The sequence below is a fragment of the Stegodyphus dumicola genome, chromosome 2 (genome assembly GCF_044657685.1).
Source record: "Stegodyphus dumicola isolate Sdum_Otavi_A_Nest chromosome 2, ASM4465768v1".
Lineage (NCBI taxonomy): Eukaryota > Metazoa > Arthropoda > Arachnida > Araneae > Eresidae > Stegodyphus > Stegodyphus dumicola.
In genome coordinates this window covers 55,150,632-55,163,725 of record NC_140769.1, presented here as the reverse complement: position 1 = coordinate 55,163,725, position 13,094 = coordinate 55,150,632, and the positions used below count along the sequence as shown (strand labels likewise).

The window sequence follows — 13,094 nt, the reverse complement described above, 5'->3', positions numbered from 1 at the left end:
TTAGATTAATTAAATGATGACCTCTGCTTAGGATTATGAATAAACTATCACAAAACACCTTTAACTGTTTATATGTCCAAGTTCCATATGGAAACTACGACAACAGCATATTATTGTGAGTGGTTGGATTATTGTTAGTGGTTGAGGAAACTGTTCAGAAAATGTACAAAAGTCACTTTGCTTGCTTACAAAGAGTTCTTTCTGAATGTTAGTGCACACCTGTAGGTAAGACAATAATGACGATCTGGTGCCGAAATACAAGTGGAAAGGTTTACTTTATTCACCATAAAATCTATATTTGAATCTACCTTACATTAAATTCTTTCGCAAACTGAAAATGCGCTACGTGGGTAGAATTTTCCCTCTCTGCTAAAGGTTTCTTCAAGTCAGACCCATCTGAAGCCTGAATGGCAATCGTAACCTGCAAGGAATGGTAATCCTCTGGAGACACTAAATAGCAGCTATTGAGAAGCAAGAGAATTACACAAAAGGTTAATTATGAGAAACAGCTTAATGAAGATACATGATGAGAAAAGAAACTGTCTGAAGAAAAAACGGAAAAAATATTAGCAAGGTATTATATTTTAAATTTGCTGCATATTTGTATTTTGTGTTGCACCGATCTCCATTAGCTGTTCTAAAAGTAATATCTTATTAATAATCCACAGAAAGAAATTATTTGCGATTTTGGTTGTTACTATGTGGTTAGCTTTTCGCAGAAAGTGTAAAATCGATTAAATTATTGCACAGAAATGTATTTAAGATATTAAATTACTGATTAATAAAGAAACATGTCGTTTGAGGCTTCCTGCTTCAAAAGTACTTCCAAAATAAAATAATTGTTTATTGCAAGTATGTTGCATCTAAAGGACCAAACAGCATGCAGCTCAAGAGCCGCAAGGAGCCAGTCAGTCACATGCAGTTCGCAAGCCGCAATGTGACTATGCGTTCAAAACACAATAGCATTCATAATACAGCTTTCCTAAGTGGACGGCGTTAAGGTTCAAGTAAATATTGAAAATTAAGTTTTTAATAAATAACCAGATGGCATTCTCTGGAGTAAATTTATAGATTTAATTTTTTTCAGTGTCTATTAGTAAACTATTTGGATAAAATTTCAAACAAATCTAACGAAAAATTATGAAAAGAATTTCGTTATTTTATTGTACGGAGATTATACAAAATGCTAAGTTTTTAATTACAGAACTCAATCTGAATCAGTGTAATAAAATCATTTTCCTTATTTTGTGAAACTTTGTAAACGTCAATTTTGCATTTGAAGTACGTGTTTTAAACACATACTATGAACCCTATAAATATTGCTTATAGTCACCTTTTCCAAAAATCCAATTTAAATAATATGGTACAAGTTTTTAGCTTCTGTATTCTGAAAAGTATTTCAAGATTTCCATTATTTTTATATTTAGTTTTATGTTACGTACATAAAATTATTTTTAAAAGTATTTCTTCAAAATTTAATAAGTTCTGTAAGCCTTATTACTAACGTATTGCAATTTTGAGTTCACTTAGCGAGAGGTTGTATAAGGTTTTCTCAAATGAATAAAATAACCGTGAGAAATTTCGTCTGATTAAAAGAAGTCGCCAGTAAAGACGATTCCTTTTCTCATAATCTTCTTATCAGCTGTAGTTAAAAAAATCGTTTTCCTCAGATAATCTAAATCAATAGTGTTAATTAATTTTACACCAATCTTGTTTCGTGCAATTCTAGCAAAGACTTCATTTGTGTTTGAACCTTTACAATAGTTAGCATATGCTTGCAACGTATACTATGCGACTCATGGTTTCTTACTACATGCTATAATACACTCTGTGCCCCGATGAGCAAGACATTTCATCTTGCACGTAAAGGTACGTGAACTCTGGTTGAAAATCCTTGTCTTACATTATTTTTGGGTTACTTGAAATTGACGAATAAAAAACCTTAATTAAAAATGTTAATCTTATACAAGTGTTTTCCAACTTTTTATTTTTATGTTCCAGAATACTTGAAAATGTATTGCCCACCAGTGGCCGAATGGTTAAGTTCGACAGACACTGGTAATTCGATCTCAGTTGGAATTTTCCGAAACGGAATCGTTTCATGGCAGTTTTAATGCTTTTTGCTCATGTATAACAGGAATATGAGCAAGTACCTCTTGAAATATCTTCCACGAAGTTATCCATTCCCTTAGCCGGATAGTCTTTACGTGCTTTGCTGTATTCAAATAAGCAATTTAGGAAATGTTTATTAGCATTCGACTCATTATGACAGTGCTGCTGTTACTAATCTCACTTGTTTGACAATGGTCAGCTTAAGCCCACGACATTCGTCTTGGCAATGAATCAAATGCAATGCACCTGCCGTTAGTAAGAGCCTTGAGCACCATATAGGCGACAGCCGACGAGGATCCCGCTCCCAATTTTGAGAGAAGCATCGCAGGGTGACTGGTCCGAGGGTCTCCCATCATTCTTCCCCGACCATCAACCTCTCGAGAGGACTTTCGGCTTGCCACTGACACCATACATTTACAAACACCCATGCCTTTTCCGAGATTTGGTCCTGGCCCCTTCGATACAGCAGTCAGAATCGCTAATCACTATACTAGCTGGGCGGTATTATGACACTAAGCTAACACGCACTGTAGTGTTATTTCAAATACAGTGATTCATAATGTGTTACATCATATTCATAATATGTTACATAATATCTTACGACTCATAAATCTTTATCAAAGGATAGGAGCTGCTCTTTGTTCCCTGCGATATTCTACCTAGCACGATCAACAGGTGCGGAATCCCTTGGATAAGTATTCTACTTTTTTTTTCTGCATCAATTAAAATAGCGAAAATAAAATTTTAAGATTACAATGTCGCTGATTTATTTGATTTATGTGCTATTATTAGTGTTTTTGATTAATTATTGTCAATTTTGATGTTGCATTTCCGTTTTACTTTAAGCTTTTGATTTTCAACGCATTTTGAATTTCTGATGCAAGTTTAAAATCTTCAAAAACATAATTTGATGATGTAAATTTCCTTAAAATCCCCGAAAGGAATAGCTTCCGGGGATTTCGGGGATAAAATCCCCGAAAGGAGTAGCCACAATACAGTTCATCGTTTCAAGTTGTTCATCGTCTTGGATTCATAGGTCTCTTTTCTTGGCAAAATAGTAAGTCTTGGCACTTGAGAGTTTCAAGCCTTGGTGCAAGCAGTCCTATGAAATGTAAAAATAAATACGCAGCTACGTCTTGAAATTAAGTCGTTTATTTATTAAATAAATGTACAAGCTCTCTGTGGCGTCAATTTACGATGTAATAATATCATATTAAATTTTTTCTACAATTTGTTTTCACATTTTATGTGTCCTTAACTTGCCGTATTCTGTGTCTCTAGTATCTGTGCAATTAAAAAAATATCAAGCATTACTATTAAGCTATTCAATTTATCGTAATTGCTCAAATGCAAATTATTTCAGTCGTTAAACGAAATCTGAATACCAAATATTTGTACTTTGTAACTTTTAATTTCTTTAAATTTTTGAAAATTGAATGGAGAATTGATAGGGTCGTTAGACTGTAATCTGAAGTTTTCAGATTGCAGTTCAAATTCTTTGTTCTTTTTGTCTGATCGCAAAAGCGAGCCAAGACCTTTGATCATAATATTTTTCAAATCAAATGCAACTTTTACCATTTTTCAGGCCCCACAAACTTGTATGGCATGGATCCGATCGTTTGGGGGTGCGTGAGATGGAAGCCTACTGCGATGCTTGGCATTCGGAGAGCACAACGAAAGTAAGAAACATTCTTATAACCCGTTTGATTTATATTCTGTAACTGGTCTCCAATTGTTTGTTTGTAATAAAGTCACGAATTGTCAGTAGATAGCAAAATAATTCGTTGTAATTTTCTCCATTGTAAATAGATTAATTACTGGATTTCTTATCTAACAGCCTTGAAAGCTAAGGTCAAATCTTTCTGAGAAACATACAGCAATCTGTCTCTTTATATTAATAAATACTAAAATTTCGCTTATCCTGAGCTGATGATCAAGATTTTCTTTTTCTGAAGATACTCGAAGTACATTGTTAAAGTCTGCTGCTCGAATGAAAAATATATTGTATCCTTGTTAATCCCATTCTATCTTTTTAAATGTCGCTGACATAAATACATTTTATCTGTTTCCTGAGAGTTACTAAACCGTTTCTTTTGCGCGATATAAACGGACGTGATTTATTCGCAGGATGAGAGCAATAACCTTTGTTTTCAGCTATAATATTTAAAGTGTTATTTTGTGTAATAGTTTATAAAAGGTCGAGGTGTGCTAAAATGGTCTTTATTGTTCTTGCTAAATCTGTCTCCTTTTTCTTTTTTCAAAGTTTTATTTTTATTAACTGCATATCTTTTAATTTCTTTTTTCATTCTGGACCAAGCATAATTATGGTAACCGGCATTAATCGGATTAGCAATAATCTAAAATTCATTAAAAATTCATTAAATGTCTGCGTATTAGATTTGAATAATTATTCAAATTTAATTGCGTTTTACTTCCCATCCCAACTGGCAATTCTTTCTCAACCAATCTGCACAGATGAGCAGACAGTCATACCAGGTACAAGCTGAAGCAAGGCTGGAACTAGTGCATTTGCGAGGGTACATTAGATATCGCCGAGCTTTACTAAGTGTTAAGCTCAGTCCCAATTTTGATGGAGAACACTGCGGCAGGCGTACCGGGAGTTTCCACACCCTTCTTCCCCTATCACCCCCCCCTTGAGAAAATTTAATTAAAGTAGTCGTGTCAAAAACATAGTGACGATATCTCATTGTGACAACAAAATCTGGAAGTAGCACTTAAAAAAAGCTAAGAATAAAAACAATTGTACATCTTTATTACTAGAAATGATTTCTGAAGGCAGAATAGTGAAATTATAAATATTGCAGCAAATTCAGAAGGTTTTTTTTTTTCACTCGTGTCATAAACCGTTACAATTAAATGCATTTTAATGAACGCATTAGCTTTTTGCTTAAGGGTAAAGTATGCAAACACGTACACAGTTTTTGATTACATTTCTTTCCTCCTTTCGGAGTTATGCGATTTTTTCTTGTTTCCTTGCGGAGTGTGGGAATATTATAGTTACGTAGAGTTTAGTGAGCGCGCATGCGCTGTCATCGACGATCACAGCTGGATACGTTTAAACTTTGCAATTTTTTGTGAACGACTTTTAAGTGTGTGAAATTTCTACTATTCAGTTTTTCTTAAATTTGCTGGCAAGTTATGGCTCGAAAACAACGTCGGCATTGCTATAACATAGCATACAACTACGTGTGATTGCATATGCTAAAAAACATGGAAACAGAGCTGCAGAAAGGCATTTCGGGCCACCCCAAATGTAAAAATGATAAGAACTTGGCGGAAACAGGAAGAGGATAAAAAAAGCAACTTTGGAAAAAAAAAAAAAAAAGCAATTGGGTATCTGCAGAAAGCATTACTTCGTGTTTGTATTACTTTATATTTAAAATACTGTAAATTCATTATAATTATCAGTAATAAAATTTTATCCTTCAAAAATGTGTATAAAAAAGGGGGTGCGTCTTATACGCCGGCAAATACAGTATACGGCCTTTTAGTTCAGCTTTCTTACTTAAACCAAACGCCATCTGAAGCTATTAATGACTCTGTAAGTCTTCTCTACAGAAATAATTATAAGAATTCATTTAGCATGTGCTTTCGTAGTGTAACTAAAAAGCACTTCCGGCTAGAATCAGAAGGTCTGAACATTTTTCACGTCACCTGCTTCGGCAAACCTAATAGCGCTATCATAATTACTTTTAGAAACTTGATCTGCATCAATAATATGTGGTCGTAAGCACCTTTTACACTGACTGCATAGGGAAATCGAACTGAAAATCATGAGCTTGGCAGTTTAAGTGAAAAATCGCCTTTTCATACATTTAGAACCTTAAATTCAAATAAGTCTTATTCTGACATAATCTTTAATTTTACGATTAATTAGAATATTTTACAGTCAGTCTATTCGATTTGATGAGAAACTTATTTTCCAGGTCGGTGTTGCCAGTTCCCTTCAGCGACATCGGTTGCTGGATCAAGAGAAGCACCCCTGTGACAGAAGTTTTATTGTTCTCTGTATCGAAGCAACGAGTCAAGACGACTTTAGAAGACGGCGCAGGAGCAATGGTGGATTCCCGTTGAATCAGCGAGAATACGAAAAAATGCTGCACACTTTGACTAGATCGTGAGAAGATTACCTGTACACTTTTCATGAATATCATTGCCTGCCCTTAAGCTCAACTTTAAAAAAAAAAGTGTCCCATAGTTCTGGAACACTCTTAATATTTAGGTTTATTTTATACATTTAGTACCCTCATTCTAAGACCCACTGTATACATTTGAATAACAGTTACACAGGATTCGCTGCTCATTTCTCAATCCTCATTTTTGGCTTTGATGTATTATATCGAAAAAATAGCTAAAGAGTTATCCAGTAACGTGCACTATGGTTGAGATTTGCATCAATCTTCCTGTTTATTACAGACTTATGAGGACAAAACTTTTTGTGGGTTTCAAAAACTTTCAAAACAACTAATTAAAAATAATTAAAATTAAAACTGTGTTGCTAGAGAGATTATGAACTACAGCAGAGATTTTGAGTAAACGTTTCTAGAGTTTAATATTCGTAGAGTGCTAAAAATATTTTTGAAAAGTTTTTTTTTTGCGGCTGTAATGGGTTAACTGCCATATCAGTCAATTAAAGATAAGCCTATTATTCTGGCTTCAAACAAAAATTTTATAAAAATTGAATAAATACAAATTTAATGACAATTCATTCGTAACTTTAATTTGTTAGCAGCATTTTAAGCGATTTCTAGTAGATGAAACTTTTGAGCTAAAATTTTAATGGAGTTCATTACTTAATTAATTCCTTCTCTGTGCTTTCAGGTTAGCTTTGATTTCAACATAAAATTGACTTTACTTTCTCTATTGCTTTTCAGATATGTATAAGTCTTAGTTTGGTTTATAGAGATCTCTAATACCATATAGAATAATAAGAAGGGGAAAAGTAGCAGTGAAGACAGTGCACATATAAAATCAAATCTGACAGTACTATGCTTCGTCATCTCGAAAATTTATTCTAAAATAAAATTAAAAAGATTGCATGTTTTTTAAATAAATTGCTCTAAATAAATATGATAATTCGCTGTAATAATAATAATACCAATTGAAAGCATTTTAAAAATTATTTAATGATATGATTCTTAAGAGCAAGCAATGATGAAGAATAGCTATAAAAATATTCGAAAATGATATTATTTGGAGTTACTATCAAAAAAATGGCACATGAAGTACATTAAATTCATCGTGAAGATTCGAGTATATTTATGCATTCTTGTATTTTAGAAATGTGTGTTATAAAAGTGTCAAATAGTCTTGATATTCCTTTTTCAATTATGATGTAACGCAGAGCTGAATTTGTATTTTTAACTTAACCCACTTGAAATTTCTTTTGTATCATATCATGGACTAATTTTCTTATTGCACCTCATTGGTTAGAGTGGAAGATTTACATAAATAAAACATCTCAATGAAAAAGGATAGCGAAGGAATTGAAAAAAAATTCATTTCTTAAATTCATGAAATTTCACAGCTTTAAAAATTGAACTGAAACATTTACATTTTAACATCAGTGTTTTCTACTTCAGCAGTATTTAATATGGGGAAAAATGATTTACTACGTAACTAAGTATTACGGAATTTAAATTTCAAGTCCGATTAAATGTGCAAATGGATTTATTGTAAGAATTACATTATATAAAAATTGCGATCTGTTTTATCTGCAAAGAGGAAAATTTAATTTTGAATAATGAACCTCACAAATTTTAGGTATACAAGGTAGCTTAAAAAATCTTTCGGAATGATTGCCTTTCGCGTGAAATGGTAAGAACAGACAAAACATTGTACATTAAAATTTTTCAGCACTAGAAATAAAAATATAATATATTCATTCTAATATTGCTCAATTAATTTTTACTTGAAGATAAGTTGATGCAGTTAATTGGATAGCATCGAATGTAAGAAATTGCTTTTCCTTTAAAATTTTCTGAGAAGCGTACCCAGTTAATATGCTCAGATATTAAAAATAACAATCTAAGATGAATTGTTACACATTTCTTAAATGTTATATTAAAAGTAGTTATTTAATTTTAATCAAGGTGTAGCTGTAATACCATTGCTGTTCTTGTAGATAATGGACACTATGTCAAGCTCTAAGTTGAGATCTACCCCCCTTTTTTTAAATTGGCTTCAAAAATGGAATTTGTTTGGGTAATTAAGATCCTTTTTTTGTTAAAATCCAGGTCGAAAGGTCAACGATTTAGAGCAGCTATAATTCACAGAGAGTACTAATACTTAGGAACTATAGATATCCAGCTTTATATGAATCTCAAGATTATTAAACGAATTTTCAATCTTTCGAGCAATGTAACTTTCCCAACAAGTATTTTTTTTCTGCAGTTTTAAACTTTGAATCCTTATCGATTTTCTGATTTCAGATACAACACATATGGTGCGGTTCAGCTCCTATATTGATGAAAATAACTGATCTCTCCTTCGCTGATAGCCAAGTTACTTTGACCATGTTTTGGCATCATGACGAATGCCCTTTTCGGCTTGGCTGGAAGCTAAGTGCATAGCTACGCCCTTTATAGCTTAGTGCCGCGTTATTTAAAAATACACAGATAAATTCATTAAAGTTTAAAATTATCATGAAGGCTTTCTTTAGCTTAGCAATTTAACAAATTTTTAAAGTATTTATAATTAAAGTATGGAATGATTGTCCTCAAAATTCTAGTTGCAAAATGCCGTGTCAGCATTGGAAACCAATGAATATTCTTTAAATAGGAGCAAATGACACAAATGTTCTATCAGTTTATGCTTCCAGTACGATTACTTTTAATGAGATAGCGGGCCGCATAAATAGCACTTTAGAACTGCCCACCACAGTGCATTTTGAAAGCCTTATTCGAAGAATCTTTAATCATTACATCAAAATCCTCAGAGAACTACAGAGAAATGCCAGAAACTTAATAAACACTGGCAAAGTATGTAGAAATTCAAAGTGACAATTGTGAACTAATTATGGAGTAAATCATTTTACTTTTAATTGTTTTTCTAAAATATTCCGTGGAATTTTTGAAGCTACCTCGTAGAACTCAGGTATATGTAAGAATGTTAATTCTTACTTTTGTATATGTTTATTCATCCTTTGCCAACATATCATTTGCACTGAACGAGATTTTCAAAGCTTGGAGTAAACTTCTTTCTTTTATTTAACTTTTTTTATGCACTGAATGTTATTTAGTTTCTGTGTTTCTAAATGGGACTCAATTTTTTTTAAACATGATTTTGTTATTAACAACTAAAAATGGAATGTTTCATGAAGGTTTCACAAAACTGCAGTTATTTTATAATAAAACTTAGATACACTTAAATTTGCTATTGATAGCTTATTTAATGATAATCATTTGTTTCATCTGTTTTGTTTTATTAATAACCAATTTCCCATTCACTATTATTTTATTAATAATCAAGTATTATTTATGATCTTTTTATTATATTTTGATTGAGAAAACGGCAGAACCCATTAGACGATTTAGCTTCGTATAGTAAGTTAACACAGCCAGTAATTACGAATTAACGAAGCTTTTATACAAGCAGGACATATGGCAATTACTTTTTAAGACAAAAGCTGTTAGATGAACTCCATCATCTTGTAAACAATTTTCTCCTTGTGGCGGAATACTTCGTCTTTATTAGCATCTGTACTGGAAGTGACACAGTGTTAAAACTTAATATATTTGTTCAATTTATTAACGTAGTAAGATTATTCTTGTGACTAATGACTCTTGTGACCCTTCTAAATGAATGTTGTGTCTGACTGAATCCTAGTTTTTTAAAAACACTCCACAGCTGATATTCAATGCTTGCACAACAGCCTCCTGTCCCCAGTTGTAACAGACGCAGCTGTAACAATCTGAATTAGTCTATTTAATACATGCATCCTCAAGAAGTTCGATGTCGTCTAATGAGTTCTGCCACACTCTGGATTATGAAATATTTGCTTGTATTTTACATGAGCAAAGTCAAAACTTTTGTTTCAAACAATTTTGCTTAATTTATATTTTGAAACCTTTCATGTGATCTTTCTATCACAGATCAAAGTGCGCAAGTTGATTAAGAAGGTGCATTTAATCATATCTGGCAGCTTACGGTATGTGTGTCTTTTAGCTTTCTATAAACAGATCAGTCTTTAGACACGTTTAGAAAGATTTAGTGTTCCTTGTGTAATGTTATCGTGTAACACGAAGTTTTTGAAATTGTATCTTGTTGATTTATATACGGTTTTATATTAATGGAGTGTTTTTCCAAGTGACATTTCTTCTGACATTTGTAAACTTTCAGTCTTGCAGTTCACTACAATCCTTAGATTGTTCGTTTGATAACATTCAGACAAAATATGTATTTGGAATGTTTATAAATACCAGTGTTTTTCTACTATTGAGGAAATCTTTAAACAGAATATACAGTTAACATTAACTGAAATTTCCCTGATTAACCAACACATTTTACATTAAACATACTGAAGTGCTTTGGGCTATCAAAGGATGTTACCTAGTATCCTAACATTAAGGAATTTTAGAAACTTCAATTCCTGTATTATTTGCTCCTTCATTAGTAAATGGCTTGAAAAATGGCAATTAATTCCCAGAAATTCAATATTTTATTATATATATTCATAGTATAAAAGTCTGTTAATATTTAAATATTTCATTGAAAATATTCTTAGCTCCACTGCTTATTTTTTTATGTTGTTCTTCAGTTTTATTCGAGTCTTCGGATTTTATTTATCTTAAATTATCATAAAAGTAAAGTACAGATGAGCCATATAATCGGTAAGAAATATGTTTAGTTGAATAAATATTAATCTCAAATGACCGTTAAATTTTACTAATGAATGAAGAAGAGCTTTGTAATCAGCAAGGATTACAATAATACAAAAAATTGCATTTCGCTCGAATAAATACAATTTTTTCCCATTGAAGGGAAGGGGACTCTAGATGGTGAGAAGCATAATTTACTTGAAACTGTATTAAACCTAAATCAACATAAAAGCTTATTAATTTACTATGAACTTTATTTCGCTTGAAAGTGTGGTTGGCTCAAATTACTATTAAACGTCTTTTGTTAAATAAGTACTAATCTTGTCATTTATAAAAAAATATTGATATTTATTGAATTGCTAAGAAAATTATAATTGGCGGTTTTTTACTCGAAATATCCAAGCAAACAATAACCACCAACAACAATAATAATACTTGTAAAATTATTAGTTTTTAATAATTAAAATAATATAAAGAAATATTAGAAATAAAACAAGCTCAGAATACTTCAAAAGTCATAAATCTATTATTTAAAAATAAAACGTCATTTTGCAGAACGCTAAATAACAGCTTGAAGTAAGATTTAAAGTAAACTTCAGAAATTACTGAAATCTGATTGAATGAGATTTGAGATCACATTCTCTTTACTTGTTTGTTTTTTACTTCCAAAATTTATTATGACTGTTTTAATTATTTATTATGTATTGTTTATATTCCTTATACATTTATATTTCAAAATTTGTTATTTATTAAATTTTCAAATACAGTAAGTTAACTAAGCAAACTGCAGTGTTAAAAATATGAGGAAAATTCTTAGTTTAAAATAAACAGAGAAGTTTTCAATTTCATTCCATAAAACAGGTTCTAAACTTAATTTTCACATTCCAAAATCAATATAATATATTAAATATTGATTAAAAAATAAGGCACATTTCAAGTTTAGAATTGAATAGCAATATGTAATTAAAACTAACACATTTATTTAAAAAATATTAAAAAGTAAAGCATTGATTAGAATTATTATCGCAATGTGTATGTTTAATTTTTTCCCTAAATTAATATTAAACTATGAATTAACCTCCTTGTTTAATTTGTAAGCATGAATATAAACGTTTTTCACTTTATTTCCTTGAGACTACGTCCATTGAATGATCTTAATCAATCCAAGGATAATGCCAGTTTCTTCCTTCCTATACAGTCCTCGTGATATCAAGGTCACGAAAGACCTACTCTCGCGTAGAAAAACACTGGTAAATTAGATCAAGTAATTAGTGTGTGTAATGGGTCTACTGTCTGCCAAAACATACCAATCTGTTACTGGAGTGATGTTTACTATTCTCCAGGAATGTAGGAGATTTTGTACAAAAATTGAGAAATAAAAGGCGTGTAGAAAATTAAGTTTTATTTATTTATTTATTTTCCGGTCTTATGTGTCTTTAATGACGTTATTTTCGAAGCCATGGATATATAACAGAACCTACAATCTAAAATATCTGAATATTCTAGAATTCTAAATAAATGTTTTTTATTCTTATTGTAAACCAGTTATATATTATTGTAGACCAGTTATATATTATATTATTCTTATTGTAGACCAGGTATATTTACTATAGAGTAGATAGATTTTCATTTTTCCGTTTATTGCAGTTTATTTCAGAATATTACATAAATAAACAAAAAATATTTTATTACCTTCAAAAATGCAAAACACCCTCATTTCCTTATTAATTAAGCAATTAAATCTTTTTGTTCTTCTAAATACATAAGCCATATTTATTTCAATTAAAAGGAGCAAAGAAATGAATTTTTATTTACGTAGATGATAGAATTCACACATAAATTTGTTTATTTTCTGTCTATACTAAAATGGGAGTGGCGCCTCCTTGGTTAACCTCTGGAGGTTGAGACATTTTTAACCGTGTATGGCCGCCTTAAGCGGCTGGGTGTGGGAGCCTCTTCGTCTGGTTCATTGTCTATACTAAAATTAAATAAAAATTGTTTCTCCACTCGAATATGGGCAATCTGGAAGCCCGAATTTGGAATTTGTTTTATTATCTATTTCATATTTTGTAAAACTGTAACGAATTTTTGATTAACAAACTCAACGATTTAATGCGAGCAATGACAGCACTGTATGGGGGG

General features: G+C 31.4%; 1 protein-coding gene across 1 annotated transcript in view; it reads left to right on the top strand.

Moving 5' to 3' along the window:
* Window positions 1–12,350, top strand: part of LOC118191574 (uncharacterized) — a 208,165-nt gene extending 195,815 nt beyond the window's left edge. The window contains exons 28-29 of the mRNA XM_085810669.1: window positions 3,698–3,791; window positions 6,060–12,350. Coding sequence (XP_085666795.1) covers window positions 3,698–3,791; window positions 6,060–6,254 — 289 coding nt within the window. The 3' untranslated portion in view covers window positions 6,255–12,350. The remainder of the gene's footprint in view (window positions 1–3,697; window positions 3,792–6,059) is intronic.
* The last annotated feature ends 744 nt before the right edge of the window (window positions 12,351–13,094 follow it).